This window comes from Tachyglossus aculeatus, chromosome 3 (assembly GCF_015852505.1).
Source record: "Tachyglossus aculeatus isolate mTacAcu1 chromosome 3, mTacAcu1.pri, whole genome shotgun sequence".
In the NCBI taxonomy this organism is placed as follows: Eukaryota; Metazoa; Chordata; class Mammalia; order Monotremata; family Tachyglossidae; genus Tachyglossus; species Tachyglossus aculeatus.
Genome location: NC_052068.1, coordinates 37105810 through 37131935, shown reverse-complemented (window position 1 = coordinate 37131935; position 26126 = coordinate 37105810). Strand labels below are relative to the sequence as shown.

At 46.1% G+C, this 26126-nt stretch overlaps 1 protein-coding gene across 1 annotated transcript in view; it reads right to left on the bottom strand.

The window, feature by feature from the left end:
• Nucleotides 1-26126, bottom strand: part of PANK1 (pantothenate kinase 1) — a 75431-nt gene that overhangs the window by 9051 nt on the left and 40254 nt on the right. Inside the window, exons 3-6 of the mRNA XM_038743955.1 lie at nt 24642-24994; nt 14842-15095; nt 5413-5589; nt 4255-4378 (exon numbers count right to left, since the gene is read on the bottom strand). Coding sequence (XP_038599883.1) covers nt 4255-4378; nt 5413-5589; nt 14842-15095; nt 24642-24994 — 908 coding nt within the window. The remainder of the gene's footprint in view (nt 1-4254; nt 4379-5412; nt 5590-14841; nt 15096-24641; nt 24995-26126) is intronic.

Sequence of the window (26126 nt, the reverse complement as noted above, 5' to 3'; positions counted from 1 at the left end):
CAAGAACAGAGGCCTTAGTGCTGGGCTAACTGCTGTGAACAAGGTTAGAGAAAACAGAAAATAGTGCTTTTACAAAAAACAAAACAATACAAAAAAAACCCACTGACTCCCAGAGTGAAAAAAAAGCTGAGCAAAAGTTCAGCTGAGAAAAAGACTTTTTTGAAATGGTATTTATTAAGCAATTATTATGTACCAGGCACTGTACTAAGCACTGGGGTAGATACAAGTTATTCACGTTGGACACAGCCCCCCGTCTCACATAGGGCTCACACTCTTAATCCTCATTTTCCAGATGAGGTAACTGAGGTCCAGAGAAGTTAAGTGACTAGCCCAAAGTCACCCAGCAGATAAGTGGCAGAGCTGGGATTAAAACCCAGGTCCTCTAACTCTCAGGCCCATGCTCTCTCCACCACGCCATGCCAATCTACCCACTCTTTTAACCAGGCCAATCTTTCTGTTGATTCTCAAAGTGATTTGCCCTGTGTTGTTACCTTTGCAAGTGTTTTTACTGCTTAATTGTTCTTGAAAATTGGATGCTTCATTTTGTTAGTTTTCACACTCTCCCTTTCCCCCTCCCACCTCCACGCCACCACCTAGGATCTCGAATTAAGTGACAGACTGGTGGCAAAGCTGAAGATGAACCACTCTCCTCCGTCCCGAAAAAAAACAACCAAGCTTTCAGTTCTAGTTCAGAGGACCAAGGCCCAGGCAGTGGACTAGGAGCCATTCAAATATTTACATTACAAATTTAGTGTGAAGGGTAGCCAGTGTGTGCGAAAGCAAGACTCATTCAGACTGTAGTGGCCTTTGAGTGGAGGGTCCATGGGCTGAAAAGCAGAAGGCCCATAAGTGATTTGGAAATTGAGACCATTGCTCTGGACTGGAGCCCACTGTTGGGTAGGGACTGTCTCTATATGTTGCCAACTTGTACTTCCCAAGCGCTTAGTACAGTGCTCTGCAAACAGTAAACACTCAATAAATACGATTGATTGACTGCTGGATGTGAAGCACAGTTCCACATTACAAGATGAACCTCATACGGTAAGGCCATTTTTCATAACCGCTGCAGTCAAAACCGAGGAGAGCAAGGATACACTTGGGGATTAAAAAAAAAAACACGTCCTTGTACATATTTCTTCTCAGTAGAAATGTTGCTGATGCATTTTCTATGCAAAGGAGGTTTTTTATTATATGAATCGGCTAAAATTCACTGAGGTTGATCTGGTCTCACAGCTTTTTTATGAGCTTAGGTCTGAGGTTCCGAGGGTTAGGAACTCACACCACCCCATGCACTTATGTGTGTATATATAACTAGATACTATATTACTTGTGTGTGTGTGTGTGTATATATATATATATAATATATTACGTATTATATAAGTAATAACACATGTATTTATATTATTTGTAATGTAATATGGTTATTACATTACAAATAATATAAATATAAATAATAATTATTATTGTAGTTTTCAAGTGCTTACTGTGTGTCAAGCACTAATATAATCCATATAAACAAATAAATGTATAAGAGAAGCAGTGTGGCTTAATGGAAAAAGCACGGGCTTTGGAGTCAGAAGTCATGGGTTCAAATCCCAGCTCCGCCAATTAGCTGGGTGACTTTGGGCAAGTCACTTAACTTCTCTGTGCCTCAGTTACCTCATCTGTAAAATGGGGATTAAGACTGTGAGCCCCCAGTAGGACAACCTGATCACTTTATAACCTCCCCAGCATTTAGAGCAGTGCTTTGCACACAGTAAGCGCTTAATAAATGCCATCATTATTATTATCATATACATATATACATAAGTAATATATTATTTATTATATAAGTAATAACACATGTATTTGTTATTTATAATGTAATAAGTTATAGTACAATATAAATACATATTATTACATGCATATATACATACATAATCAATATATTATTTATTATGTAATAACATCTGTAGTTATATTATTTATAATGTAATATAACTATTACATTATAAATAGTAGAAATAGAACTATAATATAAATAATTATTATTATAGTAGTTTTCAAGTGCTTACTGTGTCAAGCACTAATATAATATAAATATATAAACATAATTATAATATAAATAATAATCATTATTATGGTATTTTTCAAGTGCTTACTGTGTCAAGCACTGTTCTAAGCACTACGGTTGATACAGGTATATTAGGTTAGGCACAGTCCCTGCCCCTTATCAGGCTCAGGACTCTAAATCAGAAGGAGAGGAATTAAATCCCCATTTTACAGATGAGGTAACTGAGACCCAGAAAAATAAAGTGACTTGCCCAAAGTCATTCAATGGACAAATGGCAGACCCAGGTCCTCTGACTCCCAGGTTCAGCTGTTTCCCCTTTACATTCTACTTCTTCCTCCTACCTGCAGTTGCCTTTTTTAAGTGCTTTTTTTTAAGTGCCTTTCTCATTAGACTGTAAATTCCTTGAGGACAGAGATCATGTCTACTCATTCTAGTCCAGCGCTTAGTACAGTTTCTGGCTCATAGGAAACGCTTAATAAATAACATTAAAAAAACTGTATTGTACTCTCCAGAGTGTTTACTATTCTATTTATTTTATTTTGTTAATATGTTTTGTTTTGTTGTCTGTCTCCCCCTTCTAGACTGTGAGTCCGTTGTTGGGTGGGGACCGTCTCTATACGTTGCCAACTTGTACTTCCCAAGTGCTTAGTCCAGTGCTCTGCACACAGTAAGCGCTCAATAAATACGATCCAATGAATGAATGAATACTGCAGTAGTTAGCACAGAGTAAGCACTCAATAAACCCTACTGATTGAATGACTGACTCTGGATTCTGTCCAATTGTGAACAGTAGTCAGAGGTTCAAAGGGGGTCTGGATGAAGTCACGGATGAGCAGTCTAACGGGTTACTACAGGTTAGCGATGTAGAAGACAAGGCAATTTTAGAAGTTAAATCTTTCATTAATAGGATAGATGTTAAGAAGCAGCATGGTCTACTGGAAAGTGCATGGGCCTGGGCGCCAGGGGACCTGGGTTCCAATCCCAACTATGCCACTTGGGCAAGACTACCTTCTCTGTGCCTCGTTTCCCGTCTGCAAAATGGGGATTCAATACCTGTTTTCCCTCCTACTTAGAAAGCCCCATGTGGGACCTGATTATCTTGAATGCACTGCAGTGAGTAGCACAGTGCTTGGCACATAACAATAATAATATAATAATGATGGCATTTATTAAGCGCTTACTATGTACATAAGAAGTGCTTAACAAATACCACAATTATTACGAAGGCCAACCACCTCAGGGTTCCTACAAGCTTCCTACTGCCACTATAGAAGACAGAATACTGGCCTAGATGGACTAACAAGTCTATTGTACTCTCCCGAGCACATAATACAGTGCTCTGCACACAGTGAGTGCTCAATAAACACGACTGACTGATTGAGGGACCATTAGCTTGACTCAAAATGGACTCCCCTAATGCTCTGAAATCCAACGGGGCCTCCAATGAGGTGGGGGGAAAACACATCGTGGGCCAAACTACAAGGTGTCTTTGCGAACCCTTTCCTGTTGTAGAACAGTTCCTGTTTCATAAATCCTACCTGTGAAGAGGTGTTTTAAACATTTCAAACACAGTAACGAGGAACTACTATCTATACAATGCCTCCTGGTGTGGGCATTCTGGCCTCTGCTGCCGCTCTCTAGGCTTTGATAGCCCTGTACAATGCTGCTTGAACTCCATGCCACAAGGCAACACTGTAAAGAAGCTGAAAGCAAAGAGAAGAGAGGAATCTTCTAGCAGATTGGAGAACGGTTTCCTACAGAACTCAGGTGTCTGAAACTGGGTTAAGATGTGCAGTTTTCAGTCTACAGGCACATCTTGGCCCTCACATACACTGAGGCAAGAAATGTGGATAGACCCTCTTGGCCAATTGCACGACATATAGGTCAAAAACAATGGCAACAACAAATTTAGCATGGAGGTTTAGGACTAACCCATGCCTTCCCTTGGCATCACGCAACCGAATAGGCTCGATTTCCAGAAAGAATTTGGGAACCCCTACGTTGCAAATTACATCAAGATGCACAGAGGTTACCGAGAGGGAGCTAATCTCCGATTTTGAGCTTCAGAAAGGTATCACAAGGGTAGTCCCACCCACTGTCACCAACACAAGTACCATACTGTACTCTCCCAAGCGCTTACTACAGTGCTTTGCACACAATAAATGCTCAATAAATACGATTGAATGAATTTAAAAAAGTACCTCATTCAGTGCACACATGCGAGCAATGGAGCCAATGTTGTTCGTGATGGTGACGAGGGTGGCTCTGGCCAGGTCCTCCTTACTGATGGAATCTCTCTTTTCTTTACTCATCATATGGCCAAAGCTAAGTTGGGAATAGCAACAGAAGGATTTGAGTCAGCCTTTCGGAGGAGTCAGGTTTCAACTGAACGGTTGTTACCCAAGTTTCCCAGTGACCTCTGTTTTCACCAGAGGCCGCAGCCTGAGAGGACCGTCTGTGCTACAATGCTCCTATTCAAAAACCATTAAGAATCCAATGGAAAGGCTGTCAACCATTATTTTCTGCACCAATGAGATGGATTGGTTATCGGAAATGTCCATGAACGTCTCTGAATGTTGAATGCCCTTTCTTCCACTCCACCAAGGGGAGGGGGAGGCTAAGAAAATATTAGGGAGGAGAAGCTGGGGGGAGGTGAGGAAAGGGAGAGTGGCTATGGGGAACACAGAAGAGAGAGAGAGAGAAAGAGGGAGAGAGACAGAGTGCATAGAAACACTCCACAGACAGACCTTTCCTCATCTATCTCCCTTCCCAATTTCACCTACACTTCCCCTCTCTGTCAGCCTCTCCCTGAACTGCACTAACCACTGTTCTTGTCACAGTTGTGTCCCCCTCTTGCCTCAATTCCCCAGTCATTTTCTGGGCCCCTAATCCTAGTTTCCTCAAAACAAGACAAAAAGAAGCCCCGTTAGGTAAAGCCGGTCTCTTTGTAGATAACATAACCAGCTACTTTTAAAAAACATTCTTCAAAGTTGGTCAATTTTAAATACACACTTCAACAACACTACCATTTACGTGTCCTTTGTGAAATAAAGATCAAGGCATTACTTGCGTCTCTTTATCCTTAAATCTTTATTTTAAAGTTACGTATTGTAAATTATTTATTTATAATGGCTGTCTACCCCTCTCTCGTTATGGGCAGGGAATGTGTCTGTTTACTGTACTGTACTCTGCCCCAAGCGCGCGGTACGATGCTCTGCACAAAGTAAGTGCTCAACAAATACCTTTGTGAAATAAAAGTCAAGCTCTTGATCCTAAATGAGACAGTAAATCCAAAAAAACCTCTGGACTGAGCCTGCCACAGAGTTAATAGTACTGATCCTAGCTAAAAATGTCTCTACCTTGATGCTACGGCTGATCCTTGGAGGCCAAACCGCTCATAATCTCCTCCGTAGATGTCCTTCACCAGCTTGTCCACATTGGTGCTGTCTCCCTTAGCTGCCATTTCTAGCGCTTCTTCAAAAGTCTCGCAGCCTGTCAGCAAACAGCACAGCCCCAGGAATGTTCCACCTCCGAGACTGAAGGAACAACAGGAGTTCATGTTTAGTTATTGGAAAATCTTCCAGCCCAAGAAGATCCAGGATGCGCTATCAACAGGAACAGGAAATCCCCTCAGGACTGAGCACAGCATGGCCTAATGGAAAGAGCACGAGCCTGGGAATCAGAGAACCTGGGTTCTCTGTCACGTGCCTGCCGTGTGGCCGTGGGCACGTCACAACTTCTCTGTCCCTCAGTTTCTCATCTGTAAAATGGAGGCTCAAAACCCGATAAAATGATGATAACAGTAATAATATTTCTTAAGCATTTATTCAAGCACTGCACTCAGCACGGGGGTAGATTCAAGATAATCATGTCCCACATGGGGCTCGCTTTGCAGATGAGGGAACTGAGGCACAGAGAAGTCAAGTGACTTGCCCAAGGTCACAAGCAGACAAGAGGCAGATCAGGTCCTCTGGCTCCCAGGCTCATGCTCTCCCCACTAATAAACGCTGTTTCTCTCTCCTACTTAACTGTGAGCCTCATATGGGACAGGGACAGCACCCGGCCTAATTAACTTGTATCTACCACAGCACTTAGAATAGTGTTTGACTCATTGTAAAAGCTTAATACCATTAAAAAAAAGTACTTGAACATACTAACTGCTTAACAAATACCATTGAAAAAAAAAAACAGAGATCACAATTACCAAATGGGTCTTAAAAGGATGGACTGGAGAGAGGAAATGCCTTTTTCTCTACCACAGCCTTGAAGTTCTCTGGTTCCCAGGTGAGGAAGCAGCACAGCCATTATGTGCATATCTTTTAATTACATATAATGAATTATTTATTTACATTAATATCCATCTCCCCCACAATATTGTGAACTTGTTTTGGGCAGGGAACGTGTCTGCTAATTCTATTATACTGTTCTCTACCAAGTGTTTATTCATTCAATCGTATTTATTGAGCGCTTACTGTGTGCAGAGCACTGTAATAACCACTTGGGAAGTACAAGTTGGCAACATATAGAGAAGGTCCCTACCCAACAGTGGGCTCACAGTCTAGAAGAGTGGGCTCACAGTCCCTGGCTCTGCACTTTGCAATGGGGAGGCCTACGGGAAACTTTTCTCTCCGAGGGTCAGAGGAATCTACTAAAACCCAGGGTCCTACTAGGACCAAACATCCAAGACTGCACTTCTTCAGAAACCGTCACTATCTGGGGTGGTTGGAAGAAGTGAAAAGTGCATCGCAAAGTCCAGTGAGAACTGTAGCAAGGAGCTCTGCATGAGTTAGTCTTCCCTGCCAGGGCAAAACTTACACTCATTTGAAAAAAACCCTACAGAATCCAGCTGTATTTCAGTAGTCCTCATAAAGTGAGCTTCAATGGTTGGCTAAGAATTGGACTCGCAACTGAGATTTATTATTTCCAATTACGTCTAGACAGACAAAAACCTTTGAGATGAGGTCATTTTTTTCCAAAAGAATAAATTATGATAAGAATAGTAATAGTAACTGTTCAGTGTGTACTATGTGCCAAACACTGCATTAGATTGGAAATCCTCTTGAAGTTCCCATAAACCTCTACTAAAATCACATCAATCAATCAATCAATCGTATTTATTGAGCGCTTACTGTGTGCAGAGCACTATACTAAGCACTTGGGAAGTCCAAGTTGGCAACATATAGAGACGGTCCCTACCCAACAGTGGGCTCACAGTCTAAAAAACATCTAAAACACATCTCCTCCAAGAGGCCTTCCCCAACTAATCTCTCATTTTCCTACCCCCTCTTCCCTCTATGTCACCTATGCACTTGGATCTTGTACCCTTTGAGCACTTGATATTCATCCCAACCTCAACCCTACAGCACTGATGTCCATAACTCATTTCAATGTCTGTCTCCCCCTCTAGACTGTTACCTCCTTGTGGGCAGGGAAAATGTCTACCCACTCAGCCATACTGTACTCTCCCAGATGCTTAGTAGAGTGCTCCACACACAATAAACACTCTGTAAGCAATGTGGCTTAGGGGAAAGAGCACGGGCTTGGGAGTTGGAGGACATGGGTTCTAATCCTGCCTCCGCCACTTGTCTACTGTGTGACCTTGGGCAAGCCACTTAACTTCTCTGTGCCTCAGTTACCTCATCTGTAAAATGGGGATTAAGACTGTGGGCCCCACATGGGACAACCTGAATACCCTGCATGCCCCCAGTTCTTAGAACAGTGCTTGGCACATAGCAAGCATTTAACAAATACCATAATTATCATTATAGTGCTTTGCACATAGTAAGCGCTTAATACATGCCATCATTATTATTATTATATATTATTATTACATAACATTGATTTTTATGGCATTTGTTAAATGCTTACTATGTGCCAACCTCTGTACTAAGCACCAGGGTAGAGTGCTTAGGACAGAGCTCAGCACTTAGAACATTCATTCATTCAATCGTATTTATTGAGCGCTTACTGTATGCAAAACACTATACTAAGCACTTGGGAAGTACAAGTCGGCAAAGCATTTAACAAATACCATCATTATAATGTAAACTAATCTGGTCAGATACGATCCATGTCCCACATGGGGCTCAAGTCTTAATTCCCGTTTTACAGATGAAGGAACGGAGGTGCAGAGAAGGTCACATAGCAGACAAGTGGCGGAGCCGGGATTAGAACCCAAGTCCTTCTGATTCCTAGGCCCGTGCTCTATCCACTAGGCCACACTGCTTTGACTGATAGTTCTGACCGGCCCAGGAGTTGAGCAGATTGGCAGTTCCAGTCCGAGGTGGCTGGATGTTCTGGGGACTGGCTCCTTCTTTCCTCCAGAACCAAGCTGTTTGGCCTCTGGAGAGCAGAGGAGGCAAACGGAGCAAGGTATTCCACATCCTGGTTTCTCCGCAGACATCTCCATCCATCCATCCTATACAGCTCCGAAAGGATGGCAGCAGGGGACGGGCTGCGGGCTCCGAAAAAAGTCAGCTGTCAATAAAACCCGCTGACCACAGCGCTCTGGATTCTGAGGCTGGATTAGTGAGCCGGAGAAGAATTGGTCATTTCCCTTCTGCCTACTCTAAGAAATCTAAAGTGCCCTATGGGTGCCTGGCACTGGTGGCCGGTTTCTGCTAATCTCTTGGTGGAGTGAAGTCGGCGCAGCTTCTCACTCCCTTATACCACCTCACCTTCAAACCAAGATTTGGCTGCTGTTAATTTGGCGGCTGATGGCAGACTCTACACCATAAATTAGGCAGGTTTGCCTTAAAGTTGCTAGATCTGGGGCGGTCGAGAGGCCGTCCGTGTCATTTGCAAGCACTGTAGCTTAGCAGGAAGAGCACAAGCCAGGGAGTCTGTCTCCCCCTTCTAGACTGTGAGGCCGTTGTCGAGTAGGGACCGTCTCTATATGTTGCCAACCTGTACTTCCCAAGCGCTTAGTACAGTGCCCTGCACACAGTAAGTGCTCAATAAATACAACTGAATGAATGAATGAATCTGAGGACCTGAGTTCAAATCCCAGTTCTGCCACTTCTGTGCTATGTGACCTTGGACAGAAGCAGCGTGGCTCAGTGGGAAAGAGCACGGGCTTTGGAGTCAGAGGTCATGGGTTCAAATCCCAGCTCCGCCAATTAGCTGTGTGACTTTGGGCAAGTCACTTAACTTCTCTGGGCCTCAGTTACCTCATCTGTAAAATGGGGATGAAGACTGTGAGCCCCCCGTGGGACAACCTGATCATCTTGTAACCTCTCCAGCGTTTAGAACAGTGCTTTGCACATAGTAAGCGCTTAATAAATGCCATTAAATAAAAAAAAACTTCTCTGAGCCACAGTTCCCTCATCCGCAAAATGAAGATTCGATACCTTTCCTCCCTCTTACTTGTGGGCCCCATGTGGAACCTAGTATCTACCCCAGTGCTTGGCATGTAGTTTAGGGCTTAAAAAATACCACAGCTTATCTTGCAAACACCAAAAGCGAGTGATATTACCTAAGAAATCCTTCTCTTACAAAATAAAACTAAAATAAAATCCAAAATACACCCAAATGTATCTGAATTTAGAAATGAATAAACCCTGCTCATTTTTTCCTTGAATTATCTATTTCTAATGCATAACACCATGTATATGCCAGGGCTTTACAACCAACCAGTCAGTCAATCAGTGGTATTTCCTGAATGCTTGCTGTGTACAGAGCATTGTTCTAAGCACTTGGGAGAGTACCATGAGGTTGGCAGACATGATTCCTGCCCTCAAGGAGCTTACAATTTACAGGGGGAGGTAGACATTAAAATAAATTACAAACAGGGGAAATGGCAGAGTGTATAGGCTGTGCGTGGGGTGAATATCCAGTGTTTAGGGGTTAATGTAACCATCTTATATTGCTGGGTAGAGTTCCCAGGATACAAGTAGGGCTTGGCCTACATCCCTTTCACCTAAAAGTTACCTTAACTCAAGGGATGATGGGATAATCTGTTTACTTTAGATAACTCTTGGACTTAAAGTCATTTTTAAGTGCTCAGTATGTGCCAGGAACTGTATTAAGTGCTGGGATAGGTTCAAACTAATCAGGTTGGACACAGTTCCTGTCACACGTGAGGCTCACAGTGTTACCTCCACTTTAGAGATGAGGTAACTGAGGCACAGAGAAGTTAGGTGACTTGCCAAAGGTACCACAGTTAGCAAATAATAATAATTGTGGTATCTGTTAAAGTGCTTATTATGTGCGAGGCACTGTTCTAAGTGCTGGGGCAGATAGGAGCTAATTAGGTTGGACACAGTCCATGTCCCACACGGGGTTCACAGAAACAACATGGCTCAATGGAAAGAGCCCGGGCTTGGGAGTCAGAGGTCACGGGTTCTAATCCTGGCTGCGCCACTTGTCAGCTGTGTGACTTTCGGCAAGTCACTTAACTTCTCTGGGCCTCAGTTACCTCATCTGTAAAATGGGGATTAAGACTGTGAGTCCCATGTGGGACAACCTGATCACATTGTACACCCCCTCGCCACTGACGCTTAGAACAGTGCTTCGCACATAGTGAGCGCTTAACAAATGCCATCATTATTATTATTTATTTAATCCCCATTTTACAGAGGAGGTAACCAAAGCACAGAGAAGTTGTGACTTGTCCACGGTCACACAGCAGACAAATGACAGAACCTAGGACCTTCTGACTCTCTGGCCCGTGGTCTATTCACTGAGCCACACCGCTTCTCGAAGTGGCAGAGCTGGGATTAGAATCCAGCTTCTCTAGCTCCCAGGGCCACATTTTTTCCATGCCGTGTTTCCAACTTGAATCGGGCCCAAGGCTTCCACTCCGGTCTGCGTCCGCCTGCGGGGACGTGGCTGTCACGGGAGAGGTGTCCGGGGCGGGATCAGGCTGTGCTGATTGTCCAACAACACCTCTCTCTGCGGGGCGGAGCCCCGAAACAAGGATCTTCTAGCTGACCGGTCCAGGGCACATCCCTCCGCTCGCTTCCCCTTTGGGAGGCAGGTTCCCCATTTCCGACTCAATCAATCAATCGCATTTATTGAGCACTTACTGTGTGCAGAGCACTGTACTAAGCGCTTGGGAAGTACAAGTCGGCAACACATAGAGACAGTCCCTACCCAACAGTGGGCTCACAGTCTAGAAGGGGGAGACAGAGAACAAAACCAAACATACTAACAAAATAAAATAAATCGAATAGATATGTACATGTAAGATAAATAAATAAATAAATAAATAAATAAATAAATAAATAGAGTAATAAATATGTACAAACCCTAAAGTGGCTCCGGGCCTGAGGGAGTAGCCACGGGGGGGTCTGCTCCCAACAGGACAGAATCCCAACCCCCACTGTCATTTCCCTGAGCCAACAGGACCACGAAACCAGGCCCTGAGGTTGGGGACACGGTTTTGGAACTCCCCTCTAGACCCTAAGCTCCTTGTAGGTGGGGAATGTGTCTGTTTATTGTTATAGTGTACTCTCCCAAACACTTAGTACAGTAAGCACTCAACAAATACAACTGAATGAGTGAAAGAACATGTCCTTTGGCAATGCTGGGAGTTTACCTCATCTGTAAAATGGGGATTAAGACCGTGAGCCCCCATGGGACAATCTGATCACCTTGTAACCTCCCCAGCGCTTAGAACAGTGCTTTGCACATAGTAAGCGCTTAATAAATGCCATCATTATTATTATCACTATTATTTTAAAGGGAAATAATTTTCCTCTCCTTTTCCTCCAAATCGCCCTGCTTCGGCCCTCTTTTTCCCAGCTTCCTTTCCCTTCTGCCTCATCTATGCACTTTGATCTGTGAACTTTGGATATTTGATATTCACTCCATCCCCAACCCCACAGCACTTAGGCACATATCTTTAAATTATTATTATAAATGACTTATTTATTCATAGTAATGTCTCTCTCGCCCTCCAGACTGTAAGCTAGTTATGGGCAGGGAACGTGTCTTCTAATTCTGTTGCACTGTACTCTCCCAAGCCCTTAGTACAGTGCTCTGCACACAGTTAGCACTCAATAAATACAACTGAATGAATAGTAAGCGCTCAATAAATACCACTGATTGATTGATCTGTGCACTGGTCTCCTCCTCTGTAAAATGGAGTTTAAATACCTATTCTCCCACCCTCATAAACTGTGAACCCCATGTGGGACAAGGGTTGTGTCTGATCTGATTAATAATCATAATAATAATGGCATCTATTAAGCGCTTACTATGTGCAAAGCACTGTTCAAAGCGCTGGGGAGTTGCAAGGTGATCAGATTGTCCCACGGGGGGCTCACAGTCTTAATCCCCATTTTACAGATGAGGTAACCGAGGCACAGAGAAGTTGAGTGACTTGCCCAAAGTCACACAGCTGACAATTGGCGGAGACAGGATTTGAACCCGTGACCTCTAACTTCAAAGCCCAGGCTCTTTCAACTGAGCCACGCTGCTTCTCTAAGTGCTCAGTACAGTGTTCTGAACCCAGTAAGCGCTTAATAAATTCAACTGACGGACCGAGTGAATGACCCCAGGAGCTAGCACATTGCTTGGTACCTCGTAAGCACTTAAACCCCAAAATCGTTATCGATCTACGCAAGACCTAGTCCCTGGTGCAGGTACCCTGCACTCTGGGGATGCAGCATGGCTTAGTGGAAAGAGCACGGGCTTCGGAGTCAGAGGACATGGGTTCTAATTCTGGCTCTACCACTTGTCAGCTGCGTGACCTTGGCAAACCACATAACTTCTCTGGGCCTCAGTTACTTCATCTGTAAAATGGGGATTAAGACTGTGAGCCTCATGTGGGACAACCTGATTACCCCGTATCTGCCCCAGAGCTTAGAATAGTGTTTGGCACATAGTAAGCACTTAAATACCATAATTACTATTATTATTAGTACCCTGGAATTCAGGGATGGGGGGAGGGGACTGAGGGAGAGAACATCCTGTGGGCAGTGTTAGAGACACCCAGGGACTGCAGAATGGACCACCAGTCATGCCCCCTCCTTTACCACCTTCCTTTACCTTTTAGAAGAACTGCAAAAAGTAGCAGTAGTGGATTACGGGACAACTAGGAAAAATCTCCCAACTCTCATCCCTGCTCCTCTCACCAACCCATCCTCCGGAGCCCACTCACTGTCCTAGAAACTCATTCTAGACTGTGAGCCCACTGTTGGGTAGGGACTGTCTCTATATGTTGCCAGCTTGTACTTCCCAAGCGCTTAGTACAGTGTTCTGCACACAGTAAGCGCTCAATAAATACGATTGATTGATCGATTGATTTAACAAGGCTCTCTGCTCTTCCCAGGGAGGTAGTCAGGGTAGCCCTCTTCCTCAACCCAAGACCAAGGCAAGGACGAGCACGGAGGGACGGTTGCCGGGGACTCCGGATGTGACTCCCAGAACGATGAATGAACTACAGCACTGTCAAATAATTTAGATCACTTTTTATGTTATTTATTAAGCGCTTACTATGGGTCAGCATTGTTCTAAGTGCTGTGGTCAGAACAAGTTAATCAGGCCGAACACACTCCCTATCCCAAGCAAGGGTCACAGTCAAGTACGAAGGAGGAAGAGAAGCAGCGTGGCTCAGTGGAAAGAGCATGGGCTTTGGAGTCAGAGGTCATGGGTTCAAATCCCGGCTCCACCAACTGTCAGCTGTGTGACTTTGGGCAAGTCACTTATCTGTAAAATGGGATTAAAACTGTGAGCTCCCCATGGGACAACCTGATCACCTCATAACCTCCCCAGCACTTAGGACAGTGCTTTGCACACAGTAAGCGCTTAACAAATACCATTATTATTATTATTATTATTCTCTGGGCCTCAGTTACCTCAACTGTAAAATGGGGATTGAGACTGTGGGCCCCAAGTGGGGCAGGGACTGTATCCAACCCGATTCTCTTGTGTCCACCCCAGAGCTTAGTACAGTGCCCAGCACATAGTAAGTGCTTAACAAATACCACAATTATTACTGAATCCCCATTTTGCAGTTGAGGAAACTGAGACACGGACAAGTGACCTGCCCAGGGTCACACAGCAGGCAAATGGCGAAGCCAGGATTAGAACCCAGGTCCTCTGGCTCCCAGGCCCGTGCTCTAAACACAAGGCTTCCCATAATAATAATAATAATGATGGCATTTATTAAGCATTTACTATGTGCAAAGCACAGTTCTAAGCGTTGGGGAGTTACAAGGTGATCAGGTTGTGCCACGGGGGGTTTACAGTTTTAATCCCCATTTTACAGACGAGGTAACAGGCACAGAGAAGTTGAGTGACTTGCCCAAAGTCACACAGCTGACAATTGGCGGAGCCGGGATTTGAACCCCTGACCTCTGACTCCAAAGCCCGTGCTCTTTCCACTGAGCCACGCTGCTTTCCCCTCTTGTTTAGGGCTCGTTTTTTTAGCCGGGACGCATTAGCCATGAGAAGCAGCATGGCTCAGTGGAAAGAGCGCGGGCTTTGGAGTCAGAGGTCACGGGTTCAAATCCCGGCTCCGCCAGTTGTCAGCTGTGTGACTTTGGGCAAGTCACTTAACTTCTCTGTGCCTCAGTTACCTCATCTGTAAAATGGGGATGAAGACTGTGAGCCCCACGTGGGACAATCTGATCACCTTGTATCCTCCCCAGCGCTTAGAACAGCGCTTTGCACATAGAAAGCGCTTAATAAATGCCATTATAATCATTATTACTGAAGCACTTGCACCGCGTATGCAGGCTGAATGTGACGAAGAGCCACCTTCTTCTGACCGGACTTTCCGGCGAGGGACATCCCTCTCCGGGGAGGCAAGAGGGGGGTTGGGCCGGGGAAGATGTCGTTACCTGGTCCCTGTCACTCTTTTGTAGTTGTCCTTGGAATAGACCGCTAGGATGCTCACTCCCGAGCCCATGTTGACCAGTAACATAGGGTACGGGTTATCAAGGCAGTACGGCTTTTTCAGACACAGGTTGGGGTCCGTGGGTTTTTCGAAGTAGTAACACTCGGGTTTGCCATTGAAGCCTACAGAGTCCACATAGAGCAGGCCTTGGATGAGGCAGTCTAGTTCATCCAGTTTATGGAGCTGCAGGTCAGCGATCTGGAACAGAACGAGACTTTCATGAGTGTCCATCCCTCGCCTAAATAAGCACAACAGTGGTATTTGTTAAGGGCTTATCACGTTCCAGGCACTGCACTAAACGCTGAGGTGTAGACACAATCAAATCAGGTTGGACACGGTTCCTGTCCCACATGGGGCTCCCAGGCTTCATCCCCATTTTACAGATGAGGATACTGAGGCATGGAGAAGTGAAGTGACTTGCCCCAAGGATGACACAGCAGTCAAGTGGTGGAGCCAGGAGTAGAGCCCAGATCCTTCTGACTTCATCCACTAGTCCAGGCTCCTTCGCCAGAGCCCCAAACAATGGTCAAGCACTGCATTTCCTACTTCGGCATTCTCCTCCAAGAAGCCTTCCCTAACTAAGCCCCCCTTTCTTCTCCCACTCCCTTTTGCGCCGCTTGCTGGCTCCTTCATTCATCTTCTCTCCACCCCCACAGCACATATGTATATATCTGTATATATTCGTTCATTAATTCAGTCGTGTTTATTGAGTGCTTACTGTGTGCAGAGCACTGTACTAAGCGCATGGGAAGTACAAGTCGGCAACATATAGAGACGGTCCCTACCCAACAACAGGCTCGCAGTCTAGAAGGGGGAGACAGACAACAAAACAAAACATGTAGACAGGTGTCAAAATCGTCAGAACAAATAGAATTAAAGCTATATGCACATCATTAACAAATTAAATAGAATAGTAAATATGTACAAGTAAAATAGAGTAATAAATATGTACAAATATATACAAGTGCTGTGGGGAGGGGAAGGAGGTGGGGTGGGGGGGATGGGGAGGAGGAGAGGAAAAAGGGGGCTCAGTCTGGGAAGGCTTCCTGAAGGAAGCCTCAAAAATCCTCAAAAATCTCCAGAGGCTACGAATCAACCTACGCATCAGGCAGAAACTCTTCACCCTCGGCTTCAAGGCTGTCCATCCCCTCACCCCCTCCTACCTCACCTCCCTTCTCTCCTTCTACAGCCCAGCCCGCACCCTCCGCTCCTCTGCCGCTAATCTCCTCACTGTGCCTCGTTCTCACCTGTCCCACCTTCGACCCCCGGCCCACGTCATCCCCCTGGCCTGAAATGCCCTCCCTCCGCACATCCGCCAAGCTAGCTCTCTTCCTCCCTTCAAGGCCCTACTGAAAGCTCACCTCCTCCAGGAAGCCTTCCCAAACTGAGCCCTCTCCTTCCTCTCTCCCTCCTTCCCCTTTACATCCCCCCCGCCTTACCTCCTTCCCCTCCCCACAGCACCTGTATATATGTATATATGTTTGCATGCATTTATTACTCTATTTATTTATTTTATTTGTACATATTTATTCTATTTATTTTATTTTGTTAATACATTTTGTTTTGTTCTCTGTCTCCCCCTTCTAGACTGTGAGCCCACTGCTGGGTAGGGACCATCTCTATATGTTGCCAACTTGTACTTCCCAAGCGCTTAGTACAGTGCTCTGCACACAGTAAGTGCTCAATAAATACGATTGAATGAATGAATGAATGAATGAATGAATGAATGAATAAGGAGGTGAGTTCTCAGTAGGGCTTTGAAGGAAGGAAGAGAGCTAGCTTGGCGAATGTGTAGAGGGAGGGCATTCCAGGCCAGGGGGTGGACGTGGGCTGGGGTTCGACAGCAGGACAGGAGAGAATGAGGCACAGTGAGGAGGTTAGCAGCAGAGGAGCGGAGGGTGCAGGCTGGGCTGTAGAAGGAGAGAAGGGAGGTGAGGTAGGAGGGGGCGAGGTGATAGAGAGCCTTGAAGCCAAGAGTGAGGAGTTTTTGCTTGAAGCATAGGTTGACAGGCAGCCACTAGAGATTTTTGAGGAGGGGAGTAACATGCCCAGAGCGTTTCTGTACAAAGATAATCCAGGCCACAGAATGAAGTATGGACTGAAGTGGGGAGAGACAGGAGGATGGGAGATCAGAGAGAAGGCTGATGCAGTAATCCAGTCAAGATAATATAATAATAATGATAGCATTTATTAAGCGCTTACTATGTGCAAAGCACTGTTCTAAGCGCTGGGGAGGTTACAAGGTGATCAGGTTGTCCCACGGGGGGCTCACAGTCTTAATCCCCATTTTACAGATGAGGTACCCAAGGTAGGATGAGAAATTGAACCAGCAAGGTAGCGGTTTGGATGGAGAGGAAAAGCCGGATCTTAATAATAACGATGGCATTTGTTAAGTGCTTCCTATGTGCAATGCATTGTTCTAAGCGCTGCAGGGATACAAGGTGATCAGGTTGCCCTATGTGGGGCTCACAGTCTTAATCCCCATTTTACAGATGAGGTAACTGAGGCTCAGAGAAGTTAAGTGACTTGCCCAAGGTCACACAGCAGACATGTGGCAGAGCCAGGATTAGAACCCATGACCTCTGACTCCCAAGCCCAGGCTCTTTCCACTGAGCCACGCTGCTTCCCATGGCAATGCTTTGGAGGTGAGACCGGCAGGTTTTCGTGATGGATTGGATGTGTCGGGTGAACAAGAGAGTGGAGTCGAGGATGACACCAAGGTGGCGGGCTTGTGAGACGGGAACGATGGTAGTGTCGTCTACAGTGACGGGAAAGTCAGGGAGAGGGCAGGGCTTGGGAGGGAAGATAAGGAGCTCAGTCTTGGACATATTGAGTTTTAGATGGCGAGCAGACATCCAGATGGAGATGACCTGAAGGCTGGAGGAGATACGAGCCTGGAGGGAGGGGGAGAGAGCAGGGGCAGAGATGTAGAGTTGGGTGTCATCGGCATAGAGATGACAGTTGAAGCTGTGGGAGCAAATGAGTTCACCGAGGGAGTGAGTGTAGATAGAGAACAGAAGGGGACCAAGAACTGACCCTTGAGGAACCCCTACAGTAAGCAGATGGGAGGGGAAGGAACAGCCCACAAAGGAGACTGAGAATGAATGGCTAGAGAGATAAGAGGAGAACCAGAAAAGGGTGGAGTCTGTGAAGCCAAGGTTGGATAGCATGTTGAGGAGAAGGGGGAGGTCCACAGTGTCAGCTGAGAGGTCGAGGAGGATTAGGATGGAGTAGGAGCCATTGGAGTAGGAGTAGGAGCCATTGGATTTGGCAAGAAGGAGGTCATTGGTGATCTTTGAGAGGGCAGTTTCGGTGGAGTGGAGGGGACGGAAGCCATATTGAAGGGGGTCAAGGAGAGAGTTGGCGTTGAAGAATTCAAGGCAACGAGTGTAGACTCATTCTAGGAGTTTGGAAAGGAAGGGTAGGAGGGAAATAGGGCGATAACTAGAAGGGGAGGTGGGGTCAAGAGAGGGGGTTTTTAGGATGGGGGAGACATGGGCATGTTTGAAGGCAGAGAGGAAGGAACCAGTGGAGAGTGAGTGGCTGAAGATGGAAGTTAATGAGGGGAGGAGGGAAGGGGAGAGAGATGAAATGAGAGGGAATGGGGTCTGTAATTTATGTATCTATTTATATTAAAATCTGTCTCCCCTTCTAGACTGTGAACTTGTCAGGAATGTGCCTGTTCTTATATTATATGCTCCCAAGCACTTAGTACAGTGCTTTGTACACAGTAAGTGCTCAATAAATACAACAATGAATGAATGAATAGGAGTGATGTGGTTCCCTCTACTCCTCTGGGCAAGCTTGCCTAGGGCTGAGGCCTGGGGGCAGGCTTCAATGGGAGGCGATAGTCTTCTCTCCACTCCCTAACCCCACCCTTTCCTTTCTTAGCCCTGTCAATCCCTGGCTTCACCAGCCTACGGCTTCTGGGTGGAAACGAGCTGTCTACACACGCTGCCTCGAATTCCTCAACAACAACCCCCTCCAGTCTGGCTTCTGTTCCCTACATTCCATGGAAACTGCCCTCTCAAAGGTCACCAATGACCTCCTGCTTGCAAAATCCAATGGCTCATACTATATACTAATCCTCTGCGACCTCTCAGCTGCCTTCGACACTGTGGACCACTCCCTTCTCCTCAACACACTATCTGACCTTGGCTTCACAGACTCCGTCCTCTCCTGGTTCTCCTCTTATCTCTCCGGTCGTTCATTCTCAGTCTCTTTTGCAGGCTCCTCCTCCCCCTCCAATCCTCTTACTGTGGGGGTTCCCCAAGGTTCAGTGCTTGGTCCCCTTCTGTTCTCAATATACACCCACTCCCTTGGTGACCTCATTCGCTCCCACGGCTTCAACTATCATCTCTACGCTGATGACACCCAGATCTCCATCTCTGCCCCTGCTCTCTCCCCCTCTCTCCAGGCTCGCATCTCCTCCTGCCTTCAGGACATCTCCATCTGGATGTCTGCCCGCCACCTAAAACTCAACATGTCCAAGACTGAACTCCTTGTCTTCCCTCCCAAACCCTGCCCTCTCCCTGACTTTCCCATCTCTGTTGACGGCACTACCATCCTTCTTGTCTCACAAGCCCGCAACCTTGGTGTCATCCTCGACTCCACTCTCTCGTTCACCCCTCACATCCAAGCCGTCACCAAAACCTGCCAGTCTCAGCTCCGCAACATTGCCAAGATCCGCCCTTTCCTCTCCATCCACACCGCTACCCTGCTCGTTCAAGCTCTCATCCTATACCGTCTGGACTACTGCATCAGCCTTCTCTCTGATCTCCCATCCTCGTGTCTCTCCCCACTTCAATCCATACTTCATGCTGCTGCCCAGATTGTCTTTGTCCAGAAACGCTCTGGGCATGTTACTCCCCTCCTCAAAAATCTCCAATGGCTACCAATCAATCTGCCTCACCCTGGGCTTCAAGGCTCTCCATCACCTCGCCCCCTCCTACCTCACCTCCCTTCTCTCCTTCTCCAGCCCAGCCCGCACCCTCCGCCCCTCCGCCGCTAATCTCCTCACCGTACCTCATTCTCGCCTGTCCCGCCATCGGCCCCCGGCCCACGTCATCCCCCGGGCCTGGAATGCCCTCCCTCTGCCCATCTGCCAAGGTAGCTCTCTTCCTCCCTTCAAGGCCCTGCTGAGAGCTCACCTCCTCCAGGAGGCCTTCCCAGACTGAGCCCCTTCCTTCCTCTCCCCCTCGTACCCTTCTCCATTCCCCCCATCTTGCCTCCTTCCCTTCCCCACTGCACCTGTATATATATATATATGTTTGTACATATTTGTTACTCTATTTATTTATTTTACTTGTACATATCTATTCTATTTATTTTATTTTGTTAGTATGTTTGGTTTTGTTCTCTGTCTCCCCCTTTTAGACTGTGAGCCCACTGTTGGGTAGGGACTGTCTCTATATGTTGCCAACTTGTACTTCCCAAGCGCTTAGTACAGTGCTCTGCACACAGTAAGCGCTCAATAAATACGATTGATGATGATGATGATGGAAATGGAGAGGAGACAGAAACAGGAAGGGAGGGTAAGGCTGGGGTTGGCCGGCGGGAGAGTCCAGGGAAGCAGCACTGGGTCTGGGATTCTGGACCATTTCCCAAGTTCAGAACCAGAACTGGAACTCAGAGCAGCAGAATTCCAGCCTGCATACCAAACTCCTCTTCCTCCACACAGGACAAAACACTAAGTCCCTTAAAAACAGCCTCTGAGCCTCGAGTCGAGCAAACTCACCAATCTGTGTCTACCATTTCTCCTCCAGACCGTGCCCTCGGTTGCCAATCAATTAACCGCCAGTATTTATTGAGCCTCTTCCATGAATCGACACCCTATTGCAGCTGATGAAGCCTAGAGCTATGCCACATGGGCTACCCAAAATGGAAGGCTCTAAGCCGGAGCAACAGACAAAGTCGATTCACCGGTGCTGGGCAACAGCAGCATGGGAAAGAGTCAAAGGCGGATGATCAAGTGATCAAAATGCTGATCAAAAGCAACGGCAGAGACTCAGGTTTTTACTGTGCGGAAGGTAATGGTAAACCACTTCTGTATCTTTACCAAGAAAACACCACGGATACACATACCAGAATGCCTTTATGACAGAAGATGGGACATTCTGAAGAGGCTATGTCCACGGAGTTGCTACGACTCGACGGATTTGAAAAGATTTATTGAGCACTTACTATGTGCAGGGCACTGTACAAAGTGCTTGAGAGACTACAGTACAATAGAGTGGGTAGACATGATCCCTGCCTTCAAGGAGCTTTCAATCTAGTGGGGGAAGACAGGTGTTAAAACAAATTACAGAGAGGGGAAGGGGCAAAGAATAGGAATATGTACATTAGTGCTGTGGGACTGGGGATGGGATGAATATCGAACAGGCAGAAGCATCAAGAACTTACACTGGCCCTCAAGCTATGGTATTGACGGACAGGACTAAGCAATTCATTGCTCTCTTCCTCCCTTCAAAGCCCTACTGAGAGCTCACCTCCTCCAGGAGGCCTTCCAAGACTGAGCCCCCTTTTTCCTCTCCTCCTCCCCATCCCCCCACCCTACCTCCTTCCCCTCCCCACGGCACTTGTATATATTTGTACAGATTTATTACTCTATTTTGCTTGTACGTATTTACTATTCTATTTATTTTGTTAATGATGTGCATATAGCTTTAATTCTATCTGCTCTGACGATTTTGACACCTGTTTACATGTTTTGTTTTGTTGTCTGTCTCTCCCTTCTAGACTGTGAGCCTGCTGTTGGGTAGGGACCGTCTCTACATGTTGCCGACTTGTACTTCCCAAGTGCTTAGTACAGTGCTCTGCACACAGTAAGTGCTCAATAAATACGACTGAATGAATGAATGAAAGAATCAAGCATACACACTGAGCACCCACTCCTCTCCTTATGAGCAGGGATCATGTCTATTGACTTTGTTGTGTTGTGCCTCCTCAAATGCTTAGTAGAGTGCTCTGCACACAGTAAGCACTCAATAAATATGATTGACTGGCTTTGAAACGCCAGATCACTGCTCATCACCAAACTCTTCCCTCATTTCACAAGCCCTTCCCACTATACCTCATGACTGTATTTATATTCCACCTGCACACTGTCAAATAGACTATTCTGTTGCCTAATGTCACACACCAGGCAAGTAGTGGAGCCAGGATTAGAACCCAGGTTCTGTGATTCTCAAGCCTGTGCTCTCTCCACTGGACCACACTGCCTCTCTTCCCTTGGACAGGTAGGTGGGCTCTGAAAGTGGAGACTCCACCTGTTGGTTTCCTTTCAGAGTCCCCCACACTCCAAGACGCTTATGGCATCTTATAATAATAATAATGGTATTTGTTTAGCGCTTACTATGTGCCAAGCACTGTTCTAAGCTCTGGTCCCGCACTGCCATTCTGGTCTGGACCCTGCAGACAACTCATTAGGCTTTTGTTGTAAAAATAATTTGGCAACAGGATTGGAAACCTATTTAATATGTTCATGATGGAAAAAGAGGGAGAGCTGAATTAACTACCTGTCCTGGATGATTTATCTGCCTAGAGGCAAGGGGCTGGACAAGATGACCTCTTAGGTAGCTGCCGATTCATTTCAAGAAGGGAGAGTCAATCAAGTCTTCCTGTCCGTATAGCATTTTAAATTATAACATCATTTGGGTGTGTGGCATTTGAAACCTATCTGTTTACTGTAACGGAAGTTTCTGAATGGAAACCCGGATCCTGTTCTAGTTGGAGAAGGTAACTCCAGGTCAGGAGTTCGGGTGCCTGCTCCTAACTCTTCCACCCCCACCTCATGTGGCACCACAGGTTAGTTAACATTCATTTATTCAATCATAGTTATTGAGCGCTTACTGTGTGCAGAGCACTGTACTAAGCGCTTGGAAAAGACTATTCAGCAGAGACAATCCCTACCCAACAACCGGCTCAGAGTCTAGAAGAGGGGAGCCAGACAACAAAACCAAACAAACAGGCATCAATAGCATCAATATAAAGAAATAGAATTATAGATATATACACATCATTTAAAAAATTAATAGAATAATAAATATGTACATGTATACACAAGTACTGTGGGGCAGGGACCGGGGTAGAGCAGAGGCAGGGAGTCAGGGCGATGGGGAGGGGAGGAGGAGCAGAGGAAAAGGGGGGCTCAGGCAGGGAAGACCTCCCGGAGGAGGTGAGATTTGCAGCGTGCCCTAGTGGAAACGGCATGGAATTGGAAGTCAGAGGCCATGGGTTCAAATTCCACCTCTGCCGCTTGTCTACTGTGTGACCTGGGGCAAGTCACTTCACTTCTCCGTGCCTCAGCTACCTCATCTGTAAAATGGGGATTAAGACTGGGAGCCCCATGAGGGACTGTGTCCCCTCTATTATCTTGTATCTACCCCAGTGTTTAGTACAGTACCTGGCACATAGTAAGCGCTTAAATGCTATTTAACAAAAAACAAAAAAAGCACATGCCGTGGGCTTCAAATTCTTTGCTTTTAAGCGGGGAACGACGGCTACTGCCTTCATCACACCACACAGCAAGACTTGGTTTGTTGAGACGTACGGGACAGGGAGTGTGTCTTACCTGATTATCTTGGTTCTTCCCAAGCTCTTAGCACAGTGTCTGGCACACAGAAAAGTGCTTAACAGCATTATTATTATTATTATTATTATTACTATCCAACAGATGCTCACTCTTCCCACTTTGAAAGCCTTATTAAAACCACATCTCCTCCAAGAGGCCTTCCCCAACCAAGCCCCCATTTCCTCTTTCCCCATTCCCCTCTACATTGCCCATGCACTTGGATTTGCATTCTTTATTCACCTGTCCCTCAGCCCCACAACACTTACATGCAAAACCGTAATTTATTTATCTTAATGTCCGTCTCCCCCTCTAGACTGTAACCTCATTGTACGCCGGGAACATGTCTACCGACTCTGTTGGTAAATCCGTTTAAGAATGTGAGCCCAATATGGGACATGGACTGTGTCCAACCTGATTAGCTTGTAACTACCCCGGCACTTACAACAGTGCCTGGCACATACTTAGAACTTTACAAATACCACACTGGAAAAAAAGCCCGTCTGTTATTCTGTACCCTCACAAGCGCTTAGACAGTGCTCCTTATACAGAAAACACTCAATAAATGATGGCTCAATTGTCTACCCCTCTAAATTTTAAGCTCGTTAAGGGCAGGGAACACATCTGCTAATTCTGTTGTACTATCCCAAGTGCTTAGGATAGTGCTGTGCACATAGTAAGTGCTCAATAAATACCACTGACTGATTATCTTTAAGCAGAAGGTGCTAGGTAAGCTCAAAGAGTTGGGGCTAGCAGCTTGTCCAGCTTCATTTGTTCTGTGCACACAGTAAGTGCTCAATAAATACCACTGATTGATTATCTTTAAGCAGAAGGTGCTAGGTAATAATAATAATAATGGCATTTATTAAGCGCTTACTATGTGCAAAGCACTGCTCTAAGCGCTGGAGGGGTTACAAGGTGAACGGGTTGTCCTGCGGGGGCTCACAGTCTTAATCCCCATTTTACAGATGAGGTCAGCTCAAAGAGTTGGGGCTAGCAGCTTGTCCAGCTTCATTTATTCTGTGCACACAGTAAGTGCTCAATAAATACCACTGATTGATTATCTTTAAGCAGAAGGTGCTAGGTAAACTCAAAAGAGTTGGGGCTAGCAGCTTGTCCAGCTTCATTTGTTCTGTCACACAGGACTGCCGCGCCGGCCCTCCTTTCCCACGTACCATGCGAAAGTCTTCTTCGAACTTGAACGCCCCACCTCCCGTGGCACACAGCGTCGTGTGCAAGCTGGAGAAATTCTTCTCACTCCCCATCTGGATAAATCTGTGCATGGCACAGCTGGGAAAGCGGATGAAGTGGAGACTCCCCTTCCGGCCACACATGGTCAGGTTCTTCAACTCCAGGTGGACGTCTCGGATCCCGGTTTTCCCATAGGCCGTGTTGGAGGTTAAGTACTTCCTGATGCTCTTCAGGTTCTCCACTTCTTCCTGTTCCTCCTCAGCCGTAATGTCCCGTGGCTCGAAGTAGACCAATTTAACCAGCGTTCCGCCAATGTCCATACCAAACCACGGGAACGCTAAGGGTGACAGAGAAGAGAGTGAATGCTGCTGAATTCCACCCGCAGCGATAGGGGATCACGGCTGCGTATAATTGAAGCAAAACTCAAATAGGGTGTCACTGCTTTAACCCCCACTTCCAAAGGTACAGAAGAAACCCCGTTTCTTCAGCGTGGCTCAGTGGAAAGAGCACGGGCTTTGGAGTCGGGGGTCATGGGTTCAAATCCCGGCTCTGCCAATTGTCAGCTGTGTGACTTTGGGCAAGTCACTTCAATTCTCTGTGCCTCAGTTACCTCATCTGTAAAATGGGGATTAAGACTGTGAGCCCCCTGTGGGACAACCTGATCACCCTGTAACCTCCCCGGTGCTTAGAACGGTGCTTTGCACATAGTAAGCGCTTAATAAGTGCCATCATTACTATTATTATTATTTCCTAGAGCAAAAGGAATAGAAACACAAAGGTCTTTTTACGGAGGGGTGGGATTGCAATTAGCACAAGAGCCAAAACATGATCAAACGATCATTCAATCATATTTACTGAGCATTTACTATGTGCAGAGCACTGTACAAGCCCCTTGGGAGTGAACAATATATCAAAATTTACGGACACATGTTGCCTACCCATAAGTGAATACTGAACTCTTCAGTTTAACGATACACAGGGTATCACTACGGAAACCAAATGCAGGCCAACCTTCACCTCAATTTTCTTTTTAACAGCATTTGTTAAGCGCTTACTCTGTGCCAGGCACAGTCTTTGTCCCCATTTTACAGATGAGGCAACTGAGGCACAGAGAAGTGAAGTGACTTGCCCAGGGCTACACAGCAGACAAGTGGCAGATCAGGATTAGAACCCAGGTCCTTCTGACTCACAGGCCCATGTCCTTTCCATTGGGTCATGCTGCTTCCCTTGGAATGGAATCCATTTTTTAGATAATTAACGATGCCAAAGAGACTTGGAGACAACTCCCATTGGTTTGGCACTGGAGCACCAGTTCTGCTTTCCTTTGATTAATAATCATGGTATTTACTCAGCACTTGCTATAATAATAATAATTACGGTACTTGTTAAGCGCTTATTAAAGGCCAAGCACTGTTCTAAGCACTGGGGTAGATTCAAGTTAGTCAGGTCGGCCATAGTCCCTGTCCCAC